Genomic DNA, 25,127 nt, shown 5'->3' with positions numbered 1-25,127 from the left:
TAGAGTATTTCAAGAGGATTAAGAGGAATGAACCCTAAATTGAACAGTAGCTCTGTTTATGAAAATATTTCAACTATTTTAGTTATACAGTTTGAAAAGTTTATTATTTGTTTAGCATAAATGGAAATTATCTTAAGGGTATATTATTACCAAGACCGTGTTGAAACACTTTTTTTGTTGATTTTTGGCAACACTCAGATTTTCTTCCTGCCACCCTAGCTGCCACTCAGTTTTCATTATCAGCTCCTCTCCCCCCTCATCCCTCTCTCCCTTCCTCTAGTTTGGAAACACTGTAATTCCTGGGGCCTGGTTCTGTCTCCTCACTTTGACTGTAGATTGTCTCAGACACGCTCTCAGACTTTTGATTTCCCTGCGTGTGTCAGGGTCTGTATTCATCTGTATCTCTAGGTTTATTCCACTCCCCTCCTAGCTTCAGATTTAGACATACAGCAACATTTTCTGACGTCTCACAACTGCAGTACCTGAAATTGTACCTGTTCAGAACCAGAGTCATGATCTTTTCCATCAAACCCATCTCTCCTCCAGTTTCCCCTGTCGCAGCGTGTATAGTTTCATTTAGTTCATGATACCAGAAATCAGGCTCTCTTGACATCTTCCTCCACTGACATCATCTCCCACTCCTGTCAGGACGCAGGTTTTACTGGTTTTTCTCTGCCCAACCCGTATCTAAGCCATCCGCAGAGTTTGCCTAACACTGCGGCAGTAGCTTCTCACTGGTCTTTGCTTTTGTACTCTTGTCCGAGTCTAGTTTTATCTTTCAGCTTTTGCCCCTCTCCAGCTTTTATCCTTACATTGCAGAAATGTATCTTTAAAAATGTAAATCAGAGCTGGTGGCTCCCCTACTCAATCCTTTCCTTAATTTTCCGTGATAGTATAGATTCGTTAACACAGCCCACAAGCCCCTGCGTGCACCTGCCTTACCTTTGACTGTTTATTCACTGTTAAAACCACCATACTGAACTTCTCAGGTCTGTGAACGCGCCTAGATCGCCCTGCTTTAGGATATTCCCTCTGATCAAAAGTATTGCTCTTGTGCCCCTTTAAATTTTAAAAAATTAATTCTTTAATTTGTTTCCGTGATACATGAAAATGGCAGGAAGTTCAAATAGTACAAAAGATGGTACAAAATAGTACAAAAGATGGTACAGGGTGAAAACTGATTGTCTCCTCCTTTCATTTTTTCCATTTTTGTGGTCAAATTCATGAGTCTTATTTTTAAATGATTCTCGGGTATATGGTTAATTTTTGAACTTTTTTGTAGCATTATTTTTCCTTCAAGTCTTTGACCAACTTGTAATTTATTTTAAGAGGAAAGGTAGAGAGTTAGCTGTATTTTTTTTTCTAGTTATCTACCCAGTTATTCCAATATCTTTTAGTGAATAACTTACCTGGTTTTCTGTTTTAAAGTGCCAGCTTTATCTTATACTAGATTCCTGTCCTATTTGAGTCTATTCTGGTGTTTGGTCTGCTCATGCACTGTACCAGACTTTCTGACAGTGTTGCTTTAGAGTGTATTTTAATAGGTGATAGAACTGGTTCCATCTTCAGGATTTCCTGGCCCTTCTTAAATGTTTAATTTTCTATATGAACCTTAGTATTGCCTAGTTTCTAAAAAATCTTACTGATATTTGTGAGCATATTGATTTTTAGAATAACATAAACATTTGATAACTTTACAATCCTAGAGTTTCCTGTATAAAAATATTTTTTCCATTTTATCAAGTCTAAAATTTTTCCTTACTGCTTTTTATTTTAAAATTTTCTAAATGCATTCTTTTTTATTGGGGTGTAATTGATATATAACATTATTAGTTTCAGATGTTGTTGTTGTTTAGTCACTAAGTCTCATGTCTTGACACTTTGTGACCTCATGGACACATGCCATGCTCCTCTGTCCGTGAGATTTCCCAGTCAAGAATACTGGAGTGGGTAGCCATTTCCTTCTCCAGGGGATCTTCCCGACCCAGGGATTGAACCCGAATCTCCTGCATTGGAAGGCAGATTCTTTACCACTGAGCCATCAGGGAAAGTTTCAACTGTACAACATAATGATCTGATATTTGTGTGTATTGAAAAATAATAATAAGACTAAAAACCACAGTAAGTCTAGTTAGCATTTGTCATCATACATAATCACAGATTTTTTCTTCTAAGTGAGAAGTTTTTAAGATTTACTCTCTTATGCATCTGTGTGAAGAGAGCAAATATGCAATACAGTATTATTAGCTTTAGTCACCATGCTTTATGTTATATCTTCATACAAGGCATGTATTTTAATAACTAGAAGTTTGTACCTTTGGACCACCTTCACCATTTTATCCCACACCCCCAGCCCCTGCCTCTGGCAACCACCAGTCTGTTCTCTGTATCTGTGAGCTTGGATTGTTGTTTGTTTTATTTTCACAAAGAAGTGAAATCCATTCTTCAGTCAGTCAGTAGAGTCACTCAGTCGTGTCCAACTCTTTGCGACCCCATGGACTGCAGCATGCTGGGCTTCCCTGTCCATCACCAATTCCTAAAGATTGCTCAAACTCATGTCCATCGAGCCAGTGATGCCATCCAACCATCTCATCCTCTGTAGTCCCCTTCTCCCACCTTCAATCTTTCCAAGTATCAGGGTCTTTTCCAATGAGTCAGTGCTTCCAATCAGGTGGCCAAATAATTGGAGTTTCACCTTTAACATCAGTCCTTCCAGTGAATATTCAGGACAAATTTCCTTTAGGATTGACTGGTTTGATTTCCTTGCAGTCCAAGTGACTCTCAAGAGTCTTCTCCAACACCACAGTTCAATAGCATCAATTCTTCAACACTCAACTTTCTTTATAGTCCAACTCTCACATCCATACATGACCACTGGAAAAACCGTAGCTTTGACTAGATGGACCTTTGTTGGCAAAGTAATAGCTCTGCTTTTTAATATGCTTTCTAGGTTGATCATAGCTTTTCTTCCAAGGAGGAAGCATCTTTTAATTTCATGGCTGTAGTCACCATCTGCAGTGATTTTCGAGCCCAGGAAAATAAAGTCTGACACTGTTTCCACTGTTTCCCCGTCTGTTTGCCATGAAGTGATGGGACCTGGATGCCATGATTTTAGTTTTCTGAATGTTGAGTTTTAAGCCAATTTTTTCATTCTCCTCTTTCACTTTCATCAAGAGGCTCTTTAGTTCTTCGCTTTCTGCCATGAGGGTGGTGTCATCTGCATATCTGAGGTTATTGATATTTCTCCTGGCAATCTTGATTCCAGCTTGTGCTTCATCCAGCCCAACATTTCTCATGATGTACTCTGCATATAAGTTCAATAAGCAGGGTGACCATACTGCCTTGACATACTCCTTTTCCTATTTGGAACCAGTCTGTTGTTCCATGTCCAGTTCTAACTGTTGCTTCCTGACCTGCATACAGATTTCTCAGGAGGCAGGTCAGGTGGTCTGGTATTCCCATCTCTTTCAGAATGTTCCACAGTTTGTTGTGATCCACACAGTCAAAGGCTTTGGCATAGTCAATGAAGCAGAAGTAGATGTTTTTCTAGAACTCTCTCACCTTTTCCATGATCCAGCGGAATGTTGGCAATTTGATCTCTGGTTCCTCTGCCTTTTCTAAAACCAGCTTGAACATCTGGAAGTACATGGTTGAGGTACTGTTGAAGCCTGGCTTGGAGAATTTTGAACATTACTTTGCTAATGTGTGAGATGAGTGCAGTTGTGCAGTAGTTTGAACATTCTTCAGCATTGCCTTTCTTTGGGATTGGAATGAAAACGGACCTTTCCCAGTCCTGTGGCTACTGCTGAGTTTTCCAAATTTGCTGGCATATTGAGTGCAGCACTTTGACAGCATCATCTTTTAGGATTTGAAATAGCTTAACTGGAATTCCATCACCTCCACTAGCTTTGTTTGTAGTGATGCTTCCTAAGGTCCACTTTACCTTGCGTTCCAGGATGTCTGGCTCTAGGTGGGTAATCATGCCATCGTGGTTATCTGGATCATGAAGATCTTTTTTGTATGGTTCTTCTGTGTATTCTTGCCACCTCCTCTTCATATCTTCTGCTTCTGTTACGTCCATACCATTTCTGTCCTTTATTTAGCCCATCTTTGCATGAAATGTTCCCTTGATATCTCTAATTTTCTTGAAGAGATCTCTAGTCTTTCCCATTCTGTTGTTTTCCTCTATTTCTTTTCTTTGATCACTGAGGAAGGTTTTCTTATCTCTCCTTGCTATTCTTTGGAACTCTGCATTCACGTGGGTATATCTTTCCTTTTCTCCTTTGCCTTTCTCTTCTCTTCTTTCCTTATCTTTTTTAAGGCCTCCTCAGACAACCATTTTGCCTTTTTTCCTTTTCTTTTTCTTGGGGATGGTCTTGATCCTTGTCTCCTGTACAGTGTCAGGAACCTCCATCCATAGTTCTTCAGGCACTCTGTCTATCAGATCTAATCCCTGGAATCTATTTGTCAGTTCCACTGTATAATTGTAAGGGATTTGATTTAGGTCATATCTGAATATTCTGGTGGTTTTCCCTACTTTCTTCAATTTAAGTCTGAATTTGGCAATAAGGAGTTCACGATGTGAGCCATAGTCAGCTCCTGGTCTTGTTTTTGCTGACTGTATAGAGTTTCTCCATCTTTGGCTGCAAAGAATATAATCAATCTGATTTTGGTATTGACCATCTGGTGATGTCCATGTGTCTTCTTTACTATCATTTTAAAGATTTCTTCATACATATTTGTGTATAACTTTTTATTTGTTTTGAATACATCATCATTTTTTCATATCATTGTGATAGAATCATGGTATTTTTAAAAAACTGATTGAAGGCTTTTTAATTTTGAGCTCTCTTATTTTTTTACCACAGTCATCTATTTTTTGTAATAGATTTTTAATTGAATCGTGTCCCCCTCCCTAGCCCACACTGTTAATTTAGCTAACTTGAATACTTCCTTAAGATGTCAGCTTAAAATTCACTTTGTAAAAGCCCTTCCTCAGCCTTCAGATCTCAAGATCTCCATTTTATTCCTCTTGAAGCATTTTATACTTTTCCTTTAGAGTGCTTATTGCACTTTGAAGTTTGAAATTGTACAATTTTGTTGGAATTTTGTTATTGTCTAACATCTGTCTTTCTATATTGTAAGCTGTATGTATGGGTAAGAATTGTGTGTATTTTCCTCCTCATCCTATCTTCAGTGTGCAGCACTGTTCCTCCATGCAGTAGATGGTATTCTGTAGATACCAGGTAGCTGATTTACTTGATTGATTGATTACTTGGTTGAATGTATGATTGGATTGTCCATTTTTGGCAATGTTGCCTATTTCTGTTCTTTACATCTCTTAGTTTTATTTTCAGTTCTACCACACTTTAAAGATTACTTGCTGCCTTCTTAGGAACTTGATATACTTTTGGTATCGTTTTTCATACATGGTTCTCAAAGACAAATAGTCTAGGCATATCAATTGATGTGTTTACTGTTTGGTTAATTGACTTTGTCAAGTTGATTTGATATTTTTCTCTTTCAAAATTGTTATTTTTAAGTAATCTAAAATGTGACACAAATGAAATTGCTCTGACAATAATAGCATTAAATTATTTTTACCTTTTTATAATATCACTTCAGAGTTTTGAAGTAATTGAAACTTTTTACTTTCATGTTGCAGTTTGTGGAATCAAGGCTTAGATAAGATCAAGTACCTGCTATTCTAAAACTGCCAGTGGTTGGGCTGAATCTCGATTGCTGAGTTTTCTGACTCTAGGTCAGTACTCCTCTACCATGGCGTCTTCCACATTGCTGTAGTAGTCTTGCCCGTCTTCCAGGAATGTATTTGCAATACTGCAAAGAGCAAATATCTCACATTACTTTGCTCTACCAAGACAAATTTTATATAGTTAACTAATGACACCATATTTTTAGACTTTTCCCTCTGTCAGTGTGTATCATTATTTTCCTTTTAAATAAACTTCTTCTTTAAGAACAGTTTTAGCACAGCTGAGCAGGTAGTACATAGAACTCCCACCATACTTTCTACCCCTCTCTCACTTGACCTGGCCCAGTATCAGCACTCTGCCCCAGAGGTGACACATTTGTTACAACTGGTAAGCCAACTTTGACATTGTCATTATCACCCAAACTCCACAGCTTACGTGAGGGTTCACCCATGGTGTTTTGCATTCTGTGGATCCGGACACATGAATAGTATCATGCATCCACCATTATGGTATCATACACAATAGTTTCACTGCCCTGAAAACCCTCTGTGCACTGCCTACCAATCCCTTCCTCCCCACCAACCCCTGGCAACCATTTTTTTTTAACTGTTTCTGTGGTTTTGCTTCTTCCAGAGTATCATAGAGTTGAAATCATACATTATATAGCCTTTTCAAATTGGCTTCTTTCACTCAGTAATATGCATGTTAAGTTTTCTTCATGTCGTTTAATGACTTGATAGCTCATTTTTTTTTTCGTGCTGAATAACATTCCACTGATGGACCACCGTTTATTTATCCTTTTACCTACTGAAGGAGAACATGTTAGTGATTTCCAAGTTTTAGCAATGATGAAAAAAGCTGGTGTGAACATACATTTTCAGCTCATTTGGGTAAACAAGCTCATTGGGTAAGCATGGTTCCTGGGTTTTATGGTAAGAACATGTTTAGTTTTGGAGGAAATCTAAAACAGTCTTCCAAAATGACTATACGATTTTGCATTGCTATCAGCAATAAGTGGGAGTTTCTGTTACTCCACATCCTTGTCAGCATTTGGTGTTGTCAGTATTCTGGATTTTGGCCATTCTGATAGGTGTGTAACGGTATCTCATTGTTTTAATTTGTATTTCCTTCGTAACATATGATATAGAGCATCGTTTCTTATGCTTATTTGCCTTCTGTATATCTTCTCTGGTGAGGTGTCTGCTTAGGTCTTCTGTCCATTTTTTTTTAAAACTCTGGTTGTTCGTTTTCTTTTGTTATCTTTTTAATATTCTCTTTTAAAAGTCATTTTTTCTTGGGCACCATTTAGTAAAAACACACAGGCAGCTTTGAGGTCATTAAGAATGATTTATTTTTTCGAAGGAAAACTCTCTTTCTGTTTCTCTCCTTTTGCCCTTGTCTTTCAGTTATACCTGCCGCCACTTGCGGAGATATGTTTATGTGTTGGACAAACTGTATTTCCCCCACTCTCACTGTTCTACGCTTCAGCATTGCTTCTCGACCCTCAGTGACAATGGAGAGGAACTCTTGTCTTTAACTTGCTCTCACATTCTCAGATCCTATGCTTCCAGGTTATTAACCTCTGCTGTCCATTTACTGCATGGTGCATGCTGTATGCTGTGTATGACTGATAATTGCATGCTTTAATGGGATACATGTCAATTAAATGATTAAGGAAGAAATTTATATTTGAAGTGATACTAAATTCTTTAAAAGAATGGCTGAGATTTTTGGGGTTTTTTAAAGCAAATGTCTTAAGTACTTTGTTATGTTTCATGGGAGAGAGAAAAGTTTTCAACCACATAGTTGTTATGTAAACTCAACAGAACTTTTCTCTACTTTGGTTCATTTGGAAATCTTTTTTTTTTTGTAATTAATTTATTTTTTATTGGAGGCAAATTATTTTACAATATTATATTGGTTGGTTTTGCCATATATTGACATGAATTCACCCCGGGTTTACATAAGTTCCCCCTCCTGAACCCCCCTCCCACCTCCCTCCTCCCTTTATCCTCCCTCTGGGTCATCCCTGCATGCCAGGATGCTCTGTCTGGTTTATGTATGAAACAGACTACAGTAACTATTAATTACATATGGATTTTGAGTTCTCTTTCTTACTCTGCTTGTAAGTTGAAAGTTAGCTGTGTGGCTTCACTCGTATTTTGAGAGACATATGTTCAGCTAACCAGGTTTGATTTTATAAGAAGGTTGAAATTATTCATTGGAATTTTGTATTTCTTACTCATTTTATTACATACAGAGGGGTTGTAAAATCAGCAAATTACATGTGTCATAGATGAATCTAGATTAAACATAAATGATGGGTGGGAGTAGTAAAAAAGATACAAGCCATCAGTCTCACACGTCAGAGAAAATCAGTGCCTGCTGTTTAGTAAAGGGGCAGTATGACATTACTGCTTTGTACTGGCACTTGACATTTTGACACTTTCTGTAAGTCAGAGATGATGCAGATCAGCACTGTGTACTGTTAGCCAAGTATGGTGTGTGAAGGCAGTGTCTTCACTGCCAGTTGATTCGAGGAAGAAAGAAAAAAATTCCGTGACCATCCTCTAGAAAAGAACAGGCTTTTAAAATTAAAGTAGAGCTTTTCAGGTGAAGATGTATAGGAAAGCTTCAAAATATTCAGTATATATCTAAGTGAAAACACTTTGAGTATTAGGAATTGAGAACAGTGTGACATCTAAGGTGACAGCGTTTTCTTGGCAGCAGAAACATTTTAGACTCCCATATTCCCAACCCAGGGATCAAATCCAGGTCTCCCCCTTTGTAGGCAGGTTCTTGACCTCGTGCCTCAGCTGGTAAAGAATCTGCCTGCAATGCGGGAGACCCGGGTTCAGTCCCTGGGTTGGGAAGGTCCCCGGAGAAGGAAAAGGTTACCCACTCCAGTTCCGGCCTGGAGAATCCCACGGGCTGTAGAGTCCACGGGCCGCAGAGAGTCAGCAGCGGCTGAGTGACCTTCACTCTCACTCAGTCATGTGGGTCAGGCTCCTACTGAGTCAGTAATGACAGTTTTAAGAAATGAAAAAAATCAGGGATCGGAAAGCAAGTGGAAATCAGCTCTTACATATGTAAGAGAGGAGAATTTACTAAAGCCAGTGACTTTCACCTGACTTATATAAAGTGAGTGAACATCAGGTAAGTGAATACTCTTTGAACCTGGAGACAGAACTATCCGATTTCAAGGAATGGAGAGAGCAGCTGCTAATCACTGCACCTCTGAATTGAGCAGCATGATTGACCTTGTCCTTACTTGCTAGTGTACTAGTCAGGGTTCTCCAGAGAAACAGAACTGATAGCGTGTATGTGAGAGTGTGAGTGTACAGAGGGAGACATGGAGATTTATTTTAGGGAATTGGCTTTGGCAGTTGTGGGGGTGAGTCTGCAATAGGATGGGCAGAAATTTGGGTATTGATGTTGCCACCTTAATTGCTGTATCCAAAGGGCAGGCCAGCAGGCTGGAAACGCAGGCAGGACTTTTATGTTGTAGTCTTGAGACAGAATTCCTTCTTCCTCAGGAAGGCTCAGTTTTTGTTGTGAAGGCCTTCACCCAGATTATAGGGTCATCTGCTTTCCTTAAAGTCAACTGATTATAAATGTTAATCACACAGCCAGATACCTTCACAGCAATGTCTAGATACGTGTTTGACCAAACAGCTGGGCACTGTAGCCTAGCCAAGTTGGCACATAAAGTTACCATCATGCTACACTGTTTTTCCTGTGTGTCTTCATGTGCATCATGTCTGTCGTACCAGACTGTGAGTTTCCTGGGGGCATAGACACTGAATCTTAACTCTTACTGTACATCCTACAGCGCCCCATGCCCGGTGCGCTGTTCATTAATACCAGTTGCAGCAGTAATATCATCTGCTCACGCCAAATATCTGCCAAACCATCTGCCACGTGTGACAGCATGCCCCGGTACTCTGGAGTCTCCCTCCTCACTTTGCATGAACAGACAGGAGAGAGAAGTGCATGGTCAGCTGGGAAGATAAAAGGAAATGGAAGGAAAAGGACCAGGAAATCAGAGTAGGCAGGAAGAAAAGAGAACAATTGAGACAGGGAAAGATGAAGGTCCCACATGGCTGAAGAAAGCAGCGTGCTTTCTCGAGCCCCTTCACCCAATTCCTGGCCAAGTTAAATCCATGCTCAGTTTCTGAGTCACTGTAGCATTTCTTTCCCATTTTCCTTTTGCTCAAAGCCACCCCTTCTCCCCCCTACCCCCAGCCTGTCACCACTCCAGGTCATTTCTCATCCTCAGGAGGTTGTTCTGAACTCTTAGCAGCGATGTAAGGTGTTAACCCTGCAAACAGAATGTTTTTCAGTCCAACATCCTCATCAGGACTGAAAAGCCTTTAGGACACGTTGGTAAAGAAATGTCAGGCCCTAGTAGGCCTGATTAAGAAAAGATTCTGATGCCAGCAAAACTTACGGCATTTTTGAAATGCTGCCCGCTTGCAACTCTGACTGCCCTGACATCTTATCTCATAACAGCATTTGCATCGGAAGTGTGTGCATGTCTCTTGGCCTCCAGATTCTGCCCGGCCTGTCCACTTTACATGAACAGCAGAGAAGAAGTGCAGAGGTTAGCAGCATCCTTCCCTGCTGGCTTTATCCGACCCCAGCACTTGCAGGCTGAGATAGTGGACAGGAAACACTTCGATTCAGGACAGAGCTCAGAATGGGGGCAGAATTCACATAAAAGGAGATATCTGACCACCTTTGTTTCGTGTTCATCTGCAAGTGTTGAACATCCTGCATACACAGTGACACATGGTCAGATGGGATCTAGTCCCTGCATTTGAAAGATTTTTCTTTCAACAGAATTACGTTGTATAGAAGGACAAAGCAAGCCCAATGTCTGAAAAAAGCAATCACAGACTTACTTAACAACCTCAGCTTTTGGTTATACAGAATGTTTAAAATATAATTCAGTTCCTAGAAAGAAATATAAGCCAGTTCTTAAGAAGGAACTTTTTGGCTGTTGTTCAGTCGCTCAGTCATGCCCAACTCTTTGTAACTCCGTGGACTGCAGCATACCAGGCTTCCCTGTCCTTTACTATCTCCTGGAATTTGCTCAGATTCATACCCATTGAGTTGGTGATGCTAACCATCTCATCCTCTGCCACCCCTTTCTCCTTTTACCTTCAATCTTTACCACCATCAGGGTATTTTCTAATGAGTCAGCTCTTTGCATCAGGTGGCCAAAGTATTTGAGCTTCAGCATCAGTCCTTCCAATGAATATTCAGGATTGATTTCTTTCAGTTTAGTTCAGTCACTCAGTTATGTCCGACTCTTTGCGACCCCATGAATTGCAGCATGTCAGGCCTCCCTGACCATCACCAACTCCCAGAGTCTACCCAAACGCACGCCCATCGAGTCAGTGATCCCATCCAACCATCTCATCCTCCGTTGTCACCTTCTCCTCCTGCCCTCAATCTTTCCCAGCATCAGGGTCTTTTCCAGTGAGTCAGTTCTTCGCATCAGGTGGCCAAAGTATTGGAGTTTCAGCTTCAACATCAGTCCTTCCAATGAACACCCAGGACTGATCTCCTTTAGGATGGACTTTTTGGATCTTCTTGCATTCCAAGGGACTCTCAAGAATCTTCTCCAACACCACAGTTCAAAAGCATCAATTCTTTGGCGATCAGCTTTCTTCACCGTCCAACTCTCACATCCATACATGACCACTGGAAAAACCATAGCCTTGACTAGACAGACCTTTGTTGGCAACATAATATCTCTGCTTATAAATATGCTATCTAGGTTGGTCATAACTTTCCTTCCAAGGAGTAAGCGTCTTTTAATTTCATGGCTGTGATCACCATTTGCAGTGATTTTGGAGCCCCCAAAAAATAAAGTCTGACACTGTTTCCGCTGATTCCCCATCTATTTCCCATGAAGTGATGGGACTGGATGCCATGATCTTAGTTTTCCGAATGTTGAACTTTAAGCCAGCTTTTTCACTCTTCTCTTTCACTTTCATCAAGAGGCTTTTTAGTTCCTCTTCACTTTCTGCCATGGGGTGGTGTCATCTGCATATCTGAGGTTATTGATATTTCTCCCAACAATCTTGATTCCAGCTTGTGCTTCTTCCTTCAGGATCGACTGATTTGATCTCCTTACAGTCCAAGGGACTCTCAAGAGTCTTCTCCAGCACCACAATTTGAAGGCATCAGTTCTTCGGCACTCAGACTTTTTTATGGTCCAGCTCTCACATCTGTGCATGATTACTTGAAACACCATAGGACTATACAGACACTATACATAGGACTATATAGACCTTCATCAGCAGTGATGTCTTTGTTTTTTTAATATACTGTCTGGGTTTGTCATAGCTTTTCTTCCAAGGAGCAAGCATCTTTTAATTTCATGGCTGCAGTCACCATCCATAGTGGTTTTGGAGCCCAAGAAAATAAAAGTTGTCACTGCTTCCACTTTTCCTCCTCCTATTTGCCAGAAGGAAAGTTATGACCAACCTAGATAGTATATTAAAAAGCAGAGACATTACTTTGCCAACAAAGGTCCATCTAGTCAAGGCTATGGTTTTTCCAGTGGTTATGAATGGATGTGAAAGTTGGACTGTGAAGAAAGCTGATTGCCGAAGAATTGATGCTTTTGAACTGTGGTGTTGGAGAAGACTCTTGAGAGTCCCTTGGACTGCAAGGAGATCCAACCAATTCATTCTAAAGAAGATCAATCCTGGGTGTTCATTGGAGGGACTGGATACTAAAGCTGAAACTCCAATACTTTGGCTACCTCATGCGACGAGTTGACTCACTGGAAAAGACTCTGATGCTGGGAGGGATTGGGGGCAGGAGGAGAAGGGGACGACAAAGAATGAGATGGCTGGATGGCATCACCGACTCAATGAACATGAGTTTGAGTGAGCTCCGGGAGTTGGTGATGGACAGGGAGGCCTGGCGTGCTGTGATTCATGGGGTTGCAAAGAGTTGGACACGACTGAGCGACTGAACTGAACTGAATATGACTAGATACCATAATCTTAGTTTTTTGAATGTTGAGTTTTAGACCAGCTTTTTCACTCTCCTCATTCACCTTCATAAGAGGCTCTTTAGTTCCTTTTCACTTTCTGCCTTTAGAGTGGTATCATCTGCATATCTGAAGTTGCTGATATTTCTCCCAGCAATCTTGATCCCAACTTGTGATTCATCCAGCCTGGCGTTTCACTTATGTACTCTTCATAGAAGTTAAGTAAGCAGGGTGACAGTACACAGCCTTGTTGTACTCCTTTCCAAATTTTGAACCAGTCAGTTGTTCCATGTCTGGTTCTAACTGTTGCTTCTTGACCTACACACAGGTTTCTCAGGATACAGATAAGGTAGTGTGATATTCCCATCTCTTTAAGAATTTATACACAGATCGCTGAGATAGAAATTTCAGTCATTCTACTGTAAACGTATTTCTAGTGTATGACTTCTTTTTATAGAATCCTTGAGAGATAGCTTCTGGATGGTCCCTATCTCAGGAAGTGGTAGAGTTCTTGCTGTTTTGTTGTTAGAAAGATTGTCATAGGAGAAGTGTGCCTGCCAATAACATTCATATATTGGTCTGGCTCTGCTTGAGAGAAATACTTTGCTGCTTATCAGAGCCCTTCTGGTTTTTAAAAACATCTGTCATGCTTCCCCTTAATGTTTTTTCTTTAGCTTAAATAGCTTGGTTATGCTAACCATTACTGAGACAAATGATGTTTAGATTATTCAGCCTTCTTTTTCTCTTTCCAGATAAGTATACTCATCAGCAACTGTTGCAAGAATTGGTGTCCAGTAACCAACAAGCTTTGCATGAAATGTTCCCTTGGAATCTCTAATTTTCTTGAAGAGATCTCTTGTTTTTCCTATTCTGTTGTTTTCCTCTATTTCTTTGCATTGATCGCTGAGGAAGGCTTTCTTATCTCTCCTTGCTATTCTTTGGAACTCTGCATTCAGATGCTTATATCTTTCCTTTCCTCCTTTACTTTTCGCTTCTCTTCTTTTCACAGCTATTTGTAAGGCCTCCTCAGACAGCCATTTTGCTTTTTTGCATTTCTTTTCCATGGGGATGGTCTTGGTCCCTGTCTCCTGTACAGTGTCACGGACCTCCATCCAGAGTTCATCAGGCTCTCTATCTATCAGATCTAGTCCCTTAAATCTATTTCTCACTTCCACTGTATAATCATAAGGGATTTGATTTAGGTCATATCTGAATGGTCTAGCGGTTTTCCCTACTTTTTTCAATTTCAGTCTGAATTTGGCAATAAGGAGTTCATGATCTGAGCCACAGTCAGCTCCTGGTCTTGTTTTTGCTAACTGTATAGAGCTTCTCCATCTTTGGCTGCAAAGAATATAATCAATCTGATTTCGGTGTTGACCATCTGGTGATGTCCATGTGTAGAGTCTTCTCTTGTGTTGTTGGAAGAGGGAAGATGGGCTCGATAAAGGACAGAAATGGTATGGATCTAACAGAAGCAGAAGATATTAAGAAGAGGTGGCAAGAATACACAGAAGAACTGTACAAAAAAGATCTTCACGACAAAGATAGTCACGATAACGTGATCACTGACCTAGAGCCAGACATCTTGGAATGTGAAGTCAAGTGGGCCTTAGAGAGTATCACTATGAACAAAATTAGTGGAGGTGATGGAATTCCAGTTGAGCTATTTCAAATCTTGAAAGATGATGCCGTGAAGGAGATCAATCCTGGGTGTTCATTGGAAGGACTGATGCTAAAGCTGAAACTGCAATACTTTGGCCACCTCATGCAATGAGTTGACTCACTGGAAAAGACTCTGATGCTGGGAAAGGTTGGGGGCAGGAGGAGAAGGGGACGACGGAGAATGAGATGGCTGGATGGCATCACCGACTCTGTGGACATGAGTTTGAGTGAACTCCGGGAGTTGGTGATGGACAGGGAGGCCTGGCGTGCTGTGATTCATGGGGTCGCGGAGAGTCGGACGCGACTGAGCGACTGAACTGAACTGAACTGAACCAACAAGCTCCTATTGTATAGCACAGGGAACTCTCCTCAACTCTGCTCAGTGTGGCAGCTTGGATAGGAGCGGAGTTTGGGGGAGAATGGATCTATATATATGTATGGCTGAGTCCCTTCACTGTCCACTTGAAGCTATCACAACATTGTTAATTGGATCTACTCCAATATAAAATTAAAACCTTTTAAAAAAAGTTAGTATCCAGAATTGGATGTAATATTTCAGTTGTACTTCATAATTTTGGCCTTTGTAAATCAAAACTATATAAATTACAAGCTAAGTTATAGTTATAAATTATACTCTGTTAATTTGTCCTAAGACAGACTATACTGACTTTTTAAAGCAGGCACACCTGAGCTCATGTGAAATTTCCAGATCTTTCCCACATGAGCACACATCTCCATAGACTTGTTGCACATTTGAATTGTTTTAACCTAATTGCAGGGTTTTACATTTATTCTTACTTTAGTGTGTTGATATTGTCCTGTCTTTCTCTGAGTCAAACCTTGTGAACCTATAAGCTTTCCATACCTGGTAGCTTCTTCTGTTTGTCCTCTTAGCACTGGGATCAACCCTCAGATTACTGACCTGAGAGTTGACATCTGTAGAAATAAATTTAGAATTCTGAGTGAGCATTTGAGAATTTTAATTAATCACTAGTAACTACAAGTAAACTCTGTCCTGTCAACCCAGTGGAATATTTTGCAGGATTAAAAATATTTTAAGGAAAACTGAGTTAGAAATATGGAAGCGATCTGATATTAATGTTAAGTTTAAAATTATATAAAGTTACGTGTTGTTGTAAATACAGTTGTATGAAATTATATACATATGGACAAAAACTAGATAATGTATAAAAATAGTTGTGGAACATTAGTAAAATATACATGCTGCTGCTGCTGCTGCTGAGTCACTTCAGTCGTGTCCGACTCTGTGTGACCCCATAGACGGAAGCCCACCAGGTTCCCCCGTCCCTGGGATTCTCCAGGCAAGAACACTGGAGTGGGTTGCCATTTCCTTCTCCAATGTATGAAATATACATGACATTCTTTTAAAACTAAGTTTATTTTTTTAGGCATTTTAAAAAATATTTGCAAATTTAAATTGCTTCTCCCTTTTCTGTGCTTCTCTGTACTGCCCCAAGTAGAATCTGTGTCTTTGACTTTTCTCCTCCCTCCCTGCATATATAATATCTTTTTTATTAATTGACAAAGACCTGCAGTGTAGTTTATGGGAATAGATAGGAGTTCCTGATCTGATCACAGAAAATTTCACCTGTGACTTACGTTAGAATTTTCATAAATTCTTTTTTGTTTGTTTGTTTCCTTTTTGAGAATGGGTTTATAATTCTAAGCACAACATTAAGTCATTTCTCTAACCTGTAGCACTCTCAAATTTAGGAGTGCTTTTCCCCATTCAGTATGTCTTTTATATTGTGGTTTAAAAAATCACATCTGGTGCCTTTTTATTGCTTTGAAAGGACTCATCTTCAATCTAAATCTATGATAATATTCTAATGAGTTTCCTCAAAAGAGTTTTTTAAAATCCCTGGAACAGTCTTAGCATCATGTACGCTGCTCACTAAATCTGTAATGAATAAATATTTAAAACCGTAGTCATAATTTTTCATGCATCTGATACTGTCTTAATAATTCTGTTGTGGCTATGTGCTGTATTGATTTTTGTGCTACTACTTTGGCATGAATGAAATGTATTACCCCACTTAAACCATTACGGTTTCCTTTCGAATTACATATTCACTACTTGATCTTGTCATCAAGCATATCCCATTTTCTATATTGCAGTGTTCAGTCTTAAGATTTACTACTTTAATTCTCAATGCCATGTAAATCAAAATAGAACAGGTAAATTCAGATCAGAAAACTAGAGAGGAATGAGCAGTAGTTAAATTTTTTTTAAATCACTTTTTTAAATCGGTACTGTTTTCTGATCTGGGGATTTGGGGTTTTCTCTTTTCATCTCAAGATTTATAGGAATGAATCACTGCCATACACTATAGAGGAGAGAAGAGGGCACAGCCTGGCGAACCCAGCAGCTGCCTTTGCTCGCTCTCAGAGCTGTGCCCACACCCTTTCCTTCACATGTGACTGCGTGCTCTGGGCTATCTTCCCACCATTTTGCTATTTCTTTTTAGGCTCTTTTCAAAAAGATTAGAATTCCTTAAAGTTTGACCGCTAAAGTCCTCCTCTCTTTTTAACATAAACTCTTACCTTAGGCATCTTAATCTATTTCTATTAATATGACTCTACATGTCATCTAAGTGCCAATTGATAATGCCTGCTGCAACGCTGAACTCTGGTCCCATGCCGTCAGCCGTCTTCATGGCGTCATCACCACTCGCACCTCTCCACAGGCCCCATCTCCCAGGTGAACTCTTAGCCTTTCTCCATTAACTTTTTCTTTTAGTCTCTTCCATCTCAGTAAATCGTGTCTCCATCCACCAAGTTACTTATGTCCATCCCATGAAAATCTTCGGCATTTTCATTCCCTCACCTCTTGCATCCATCTTCTGTTCATTTCGTTTCTGTATCCGAAGGGTAAGTGGTATCTGCCTTGTTTTGTGCCCCTACTGCCACCACTGGAGCTCAAACCATCTTCTCTCAGCTAGACTGAGAAATCCCACCTGGTTTCTTCTCTTCCAGGCTCATTGCTCCACCCCAATTCCACATTTAGCAAGCATCTTCAGATCCTCTAAATCCATTTTGTGCTTTTCCCTGCTCAAAACCCTTCACTGGGTCCCTTTGCCCTTAGGGTGGTACATCCTCCAGTCACACTAATACTTTTCTAGGATTCATGGACCCCATTTCCATATTTAGGCTATTTGCATGCTCTTCCCTGTCTAGAATGTTCTTTCCCCAATTCTGTATTTCTTATGTTTTTACTTCCCCAGACATTTCCCCTTATCCCCAAAACCATTGTTACACATAATACTCCTTTTTCTCTTATACACATGTTCGTTCTCTGTCTCAGAGTAGACTATACACTCCATAAGGGCAGAAAATATATGCTTTTTTAAAATTTATTTTTCCATAAATGGATTTCATTGGTAAAGAAGGCATTCAAGTCTTAGTTAACATACGTGTGGTGCATAGGTGTAACCAGAGTTCCCGAAGATGAGTACTCTAAACAACAAAATTAAAATGTCTCATGTAGTTTAGACTATGTAGGATTTGGAATGGATACAGAATTCCCCAAGTTGGATGCTCTTTCCCTTGGGCTCTGTTTGCAGGGAATTTCATGTACATATTCAGACATGCAGACTTGCATAACTGCTTATTATAGAAGTATTCTTGGTTACTAAATGTCTAACAGACTTAAACATACAGGGTTTCCTGTATATGGAAGAAAAGTGATTTCACCCTTTCTCCATGCCTTGGCACGTCGTGACGCCAGCCTTACATTTACTTGTCTTCCAGAATTTAAATAGGTGGTGATGTAAATCAGAAGTTATGTTTCGCCTACCGACACTAAGTAACTAAAGCATCATACTCACCATGAGAGAGGTAAATCCTTCTCAATTTGGCCACAGACTGGGAATGACATTTACTCTAATCCCATCCCTCTAAGTTAGATTGACAACAGAATGATTTATTTCCATCATGCAAAAGATGAGGAATTAGAGGAGAAGATGGAGAAATTAACTTGTTTTACAAAGATCGCGCAACAGGCTGAACGTCTCTGGAGATCAAAGTCTCACCTTACTGAGTGACACTGCATTAGAAAAGGAGGTAAATGCATCTCGCTGTACATGTGCTTGATGAAGTGTGCTCAGTACATAGTGCCTCTAAATTTATTTCTGCACGTGCAGTGAGAAAAGTTCATTTGAGGAGTATTATTCGTAGTATAGCTGGTTGTACTGTAGCCTCTGGTTTCCTCTTTCTATCCGTAAATGGTCAGGGAGGGAACATCATTGTTGATTCAGTGCAAATCTGTAAAACGCAATGGGCAGTCATCTGTTCTGTGGGCTTTTTAATTCTTGCTGTTTTCTTGTCTTGCGTAACAGTGTTTTGCTTAGCGGGCAAGATTCTGAGGCAGTGCGTGGTGATAAGGAAGGAAAGAAAAGAGCTTTAATTTTCATACTTTTAAAAATACTTGTTCTCAAGAACACAACTGGCTTGATTTCTGTTGCTGGCACTGAGTATCAAATGCAAGAGATATCCAGGTTACCGAATTTTGCATGACTCTTGGTAAGAGTTTGTGGTATTTCCTGTTCGAGAATCTTACTTCTCTCAGTGTCTGGTTTTCTAGTCCCTCCCTTCCCTCTATTTTGTGAATATGATATATTAACTGGTTTATACAGTGAATCCGTATACACTAATAACTTGGAGTTCCACAGAACAATGATCGCTTGAGCTAGAATTGTAATATAAACTAAGAGCTGCTGCTGCTGCTGCTGCTGCTAAGTCACTTCAGTCGTGTCCGACTCTGTGTGACCCCATAGACAGAAGCCCACCAGGCTCCCCCATCCCTGGGATTCTCCAGGCAAGAACACTGGAGTGGGTTGCCATTTCCTTCTCCAATGTGTGAAAGTGAAAAGTGAAAGTGAAGTCGCTCAGTCGTGTCCGACCCTTAGCGACCCCACGGACTGCAGCCTACCAGGCTCCTCCATCCATGGGATTTTCTAGGCAAGAGTACTGGAGTGGCTTGCCATTGCCTTCTCCGAAACTAAGAGCTATAAGTTGCAAACTTGTAAATATAAACTACATATGCATTTTTCTTTTAAGTGAGACCAAAGTCAATTGGCTTGAATTTGCATTACTTTTTAATAGCCAAAATGGTGGTTTTGTTCTGCTATCGTGGGAATATTACCCCAAACAGTAAAATGAACGCTTAAAATACTGCTTTGTTTACTAACTCAGTGTATTTGTTTTCTTGGGTTTGAATTTGTTGGCACATGGCTTGAAGTTGCATACTTAAAATGAGTCAATGTTCATTAATTTCAAGAATTTAAAATTAAAAAGTAGTCTTCTCAAAGGGTAACATGGCCTTGTTTGTCTACAGCTTATAGAAATTTGACATGCCTCCCCATAACCCAAACCATAGAACTTACTTTCCCAATACATGTTGCATTCTTTAGCCTAATGAAGCTATGTGTGTTATCATCGTATTCCTAATCTGATTTTGGGGGTGCATTCTCTGATTTTGTGTATTTACAGAAGCTTGTTTTCCCTCTTATATAATCAAATGACATTTCTTCTGATGACCTATGCTTGTATAAATGCAATAGTTATGTCTTTGCTTAATAATATTTGTTATTCAAATATTTTTCTGAGGAGAGTTTAGTTTTCATTTTATTACTTTTAGATATGTTGCCTCATTAAAAATAACTTTTTGGCGTTGTTATTTCAGTTTTGAATTTTAATGCCTGGTTATTTCAAACTGTGGTGTTCAAAAATTACAGTATTAGCTGGAACTACTTATCTTCCTCCTTGAATGTAAAATACCACTGAAAAGAATAATATGCAAATGAGATGTATTATACGTTAGTTTGGGCATCCTGGTGGCTCAGCAGTAAAGAATCCGCCTTCAGTGTAGGAGCTGCAGGTTCGATCCCTGAGTCAGGAAGATCCCTGGAGGAAGAAATGGCAACCCACTCCAGTATGCTTGCTGGGAAAATCCCATTATCAGGGGGAGCCTGGCAGGCTACAGTCTAAGGGGTTACAAAGAGTCAGACATGGTTGAGCAACTGAGCATGCATGCCATACATTAATTCATTAGACTGATTGTCTAAATATCACTAATCTTTAGCCTAAAAGAGAATTTTCCATGGATATCTTGTTTTTCTAATTTTTCTCTGTAGCAGATACCTCTGTCCTTATTGTCAAGTTGTACACACAGAGCTCTGGTGTTTAGAATCGGACAAGTTGTAGGTGATAGAATCCGGGTAAGAACAGTGTTCCAGTTCACTCATTTTACCCACAAAACTTAGAGTAATTTTTTATTGTATATTACCAATGAATGTGGTCTTCTTTTTGACAATCAAATTTTCACATATGACTGTGTGTTCCTGTATCCTCTAAAAGCAGTGGTTTATCTACTGATATGATTTTTAGTAAGATCCATCTGGATTGCGCATTCTCTTTGGTTAATATAGGTATATCTAAAAACCCTACTTTTAAGCTGTGTTGTTTGTCAGGATTCACATTCTCTTTAGTGTCATTGAATATGGTGAACCTCATAGTAGTATCATATCAAAAGCAATTCAAATTTGAACCTGATGGATTCAGTTCATAAGTAGGACAGGTAGGTGGATGGGTGATCTCAGGTAGGCTTCACTGACTAAAGTGACTTTTAAAAAGTGATTTGAGGGCAGATATTTGGTGGACTAGTAGGTTGTTCCATCATGGGGGGGGGCATGAAAGAAAATATGGGCAAGAGTAGGCGAGAAAAACAAAGGGTTCCTTTAAGAGAAAAGGGCGACTGGGACAGGGTGTGGGAGCAGGTGAGATCAGACGTATAAATTGGGAGAGAGCTGTGGGACCATTCGGAGACAAGGAAACCATTGTACTTTAAATGCTGAGGAACCGAACACCTGATTAGAGGAGAAGGTATGGGGAGGGACACCCCCCCTGGTCCAGTGGTTAAAATTCCGCGCTTCCAACGCAGGGGGTGTGGGTTCAATCCCTGATTGGAGAACTAAGATCCCACTTGCCATGAGGTGCAGCCAAAAAAAAAAAACAGGTGTGGTGAACTTACACTCCAAAAGAGAATGATGGCAGTTCACTGTTTAAATTGGGCGGAGCAAAAAAATTGAAGTGATTATTAAGTGGGAGACCATTAATATATCATTCAAACTAGGACCCTTAATAGAGTGAAGGGGAATTCTGTGTAATAGTTCTGCTGGGACAAAGTGTGTAAAGTGCGGCTTGTCCTGGGCAAATTGGGGCTTATGGTTTTCACGTTATTATTCAATGCTTACTTGGAGTTCATTCATAGATTACAAAGATAGGAAATGTTAAAATCCTGAGTTTTGAAAGTGCTATACCATAGTATTCCTTAACAAAATAAACTGTAAATAGTTGTATCAGACTCTGGCCAAGACTAGCAGGACCCATCACAGAGGTTGATTTACAGATGCTGGCGTTTTCATGACAGTGTGGGCAGGATGCTTATGTGTTGAGACAGGCTGCCTAGACTTAAGAGCTACTTCTGCTTCTGGGTAGCTGGGAATCTTGAGCAAGTAAGATGGAGATAATAGGGAAACCTCCTCTCCAGATTAAAGTCAAATTTAAATGAGGTGACATACACAAAACACTTAGCACAATGCTAATGTCATGTACTAAGCAACCAAATTCTGTTCTTATTGTTTTTCCTCTGATTAGTGCAATCACTACTCCTGTTTATATATTGGTGGTTAGCATGTTTGCAATTTAAGCTAATTTAAAGTAACAAATACTGATGTTGCTGGTAGCTTTCCACCTTTTATTTGTAATGATAATTCCGTAATTAAAGAAATGTTTGGAAAACTTATTTTCATTCCAGCTTTCATAGAACACAACTCATATTTCACCTTCTATCTGTCTATGCCAGTTCTTATTTTACAGATGTAGACAGATTGTCACAGCCATGTTACTGAATTATTGAATACAATAACTCTCATTTTGCTTTCAACTAAATCTTAAAGATGTTTTCAGTAGCATTGTGTTTTTCAGATCCACTTCCTGTTGTGCAGCAGACTGCTGGCTAAAGAGTAATCATTTAATTTTCTGTTTTAGTTTTTAAGAAAAAAAGGATAAATTTAGTTTTGCTAGGGGGTGGTGTATGTCTTGGCAACTAAAAATAATGATGTGTTTTAGATCTTTTCCTTGGTGGCTCAGGAAGTAAAGAGTTCGCCTGTAATGCAGGAGACCCAGGTTCAATCCCCTGGAGAAAGGAATGGCTCTCCACTCCAGTATTCTTGCTTGGAGAATTCCATGAACAGAGGAGCCTGGCTGGCTCCATGCTGGGGGTGGGGGTGGGGAATTGCGTCACAAAGAGTCAGACTTGACTGAGTGACTTTTGCTTTAGATCTTTTATGCTTTATGGAGAAGGCTGCGGCACCTCACTCCAGTACTCTTGTCTGGAAAATCCCATGGACGGAGGAGCCTGGTGGGCTGCAGTCCATGGAGTCGCTAAGAGTCGGACACGACTGAGCAACTTCAGTTTCACTTTTCACTTTCATGCATTGGAGAAGGAAATTGTAACCCACTCCAGTGTTCTTGCCTGGAGAATCCCAGGGACGGGGGAGCCTGGTGGGCAGCCGTCCATGGGGTCGCACAGAGTCGGACACGACTGAAGCGACTTAGCAGCAGCAGCATGCTTTAAATAATTCTTTAGAGAGATTCTTGAGATTGTTATCAGTAATGCAACCTGGACATGCCCTTCTTTGGTCCACTTGCATTTTTTAAATTGAGATATACTTTCTCTACAATATTGTGTTAGTTTCTGCTGTTTGGTGAAGTGAATTAGCTCTATGTATGGTCCACTTGCATTTATTGTTCCTTTTTCCTAGAATGTTCTTTCCTCAGATATCTACTCACCTCACACCCCCACTTTCGTTAAGTCTTAATATCATTTCTTCAGTGAAACCTTCTCTGACTACCCAATCAGAAACCAGAGCCTCTCTCCACTCTGTATTCTCTCTTTAGATTCATTTTCATAAATGGCAGTTATTTCAGAAGCATTGTGCTCATCCCCATCCTTCTGAGATATATGTAAACTGCTGGAGTGATTATAAACTCTACCTCTGTGATGCAGTAAAACTTATGCTTCTTTAATATCTCAGTGACCTAGTCCTCAGGGAATTGAGTTTTCTTTCTGAATTGAAATTGCTTGTAAACAAGGTTATAGAATGTCTGATCTTTTTGATTTGGGGTAAGTTGCATTGTCAGTGGTTAAGGGTGAAATAGCAGCACTGTTTCAAGTATAGCCCTCTGGAGGAAAAGCAGAAATGAATTTCTCTTTAAACAGAAGAGAACATTCCTACTGCTGGTCTTTGAGACTCAGGAACCCTAACCTGCCTTCTGGTTGGGAGAGAGGAGCTACCTCAGCTTAACAACCTCTGTGTGTGTTAGTCCACTCAGGCCACCGTAACAAAATATCATAGACTGGCTGACTTGCTTAACAGAAATTTGTTTTCTCACATTTCTGGAGACTGAAAGTTCAAGATCAAGATATTACTAACAGAATTGATGTCTGGTAGAGGCTCTGCTCTTGACTTGCAGATGGCTGCCTTCTGGCTGTGAGCTTTTCTTTATACCCATGTAGAGGGAGCTCATGGCTCTTCTTATAAGGACAGTAATTCTGTCGGATCAAGGCCCCATCCTTATGACCCCATTTATCCTCAGTTACTTCCTTACTCCAAATTCAGCCACACTGGCGGTCTGGACTTCACTGTCAGAATTTTGGAAGGACACATACGTTCAATCCATGACATGCTGCATCCCAAACTTATTTCTGTTTCTGAGTTTAGTTAATTAAACTTTTTTGAGAATCTTTCCTTAGGCACCTTGCTAGGTACCAGGGAGATCGAAGTGAATTATTCCATGCTCAAGAATGTAATAATTTAGTGAGGGACATAAACGTGGATACAACTAACTAATATGATCGATGTTTTTTCTGAGTTTGAAGGTGAGTAGAAATTTGCCAGGCAGATTTATGTAGAAAGGGATATAAAAGCAAAGAGGGTAGCATGAGCAAAGGGTAGTGTATTCAGGAAATGATGAGCAGATCAATGTGGACATTGTGTGGAATGCAGTAGGGGGCGAGGGACTCGAACTTGAAATATGAAACTCCTTTGCAGTGTTTGTCTTCCCTAAAGGTGTCACAGCATTATCTGAAAAAGTAGAAAGATAATGAAGAATAATGGAAAGACTAGGAATGACTTCCGCTTATAACCTACAGAGGAGACTAATAGTACAGATAAAGTGCAGCAGCGCAAAGCCTGTGATTAGTGAGATTGTTTTCAGGGAACAGAATTTCCATACACATTGAACTAAGTGTATATACTTTGTGTCATATTTGAGAATCAGGGTGAAATTTTAAAATCTGTGATTATATTAGAGGTGGGAAAAATGTTGCAATCACCACTTAAATAAGGAAAGATATTAGATTAAAAATCTTTGGTTTTCTCCATTGTTTCTATGTAAAATTTGTTAAACTGTGCATTTTTTTTATGTAAATATTTAAAAATCACTGTTCACTTCCCATCAAGATAGAGTAACAAAGAGTGGATTTACCCTTCTACCTGAAACAACAACAAAAACAGACAAAATATATGGAACAGTGGTTTGCAACATACTGAGCATGAGGCAGTCAAAGAAACTAATGCCTGATAGATGAGAAACCAAAGGAAATGATCCCAACGAATACTGCAGATAACTATTGTAAGAGAATTTCTGGATCA

At 39.8% G+C, this 25,127-nt stretch overlaps 1 protein-coding gene across 4 annotated transcripts in view; it reads left to right on the top strand.

Moving 5' to 3' along the window:
* DYM (dymeclin) overlaps nt 1–25,127 on the top strand; it is a 391,190-nt gene that overhangs the window by 210,200 nt on the left and 155,863 nt on the right. The window contains exon 14 of one of the 4 annotated variants that reach the window (XM_088833353.1): nt 7,121–7,285. The exons of the other annotated variants lie outside the window; for them this stretch is intronic. Within the exon in view, the coding sequence (XP_088689479.1) occupies nt 7,121–7,285 (165 nt within the window). The remainder of the gene's footprint in view (nt 1–7,120; nt 7,286–25,127) is intronic. 4 annotated transcript variants of the gene reach the window in all.

Source organism: Moschus berezovskii, chromosome 28 (assembly GCF_049115385.1).
Source record: "Moschus berezovskii isolate FMDL1 chromosome 28, NW_MosBer_1.0, whole genome shotgun sequence".
NCBI classification, from domain to species: domain Eukaryota; kingdom Metazoa; phylum Chordata; class Mammalia; order Artiodactyla; family Moschidae; genus Moschus; species Moschus berezovskii.
This window is presented reverse-complemented; position numbering and strand designations above follow the sequence as displayed.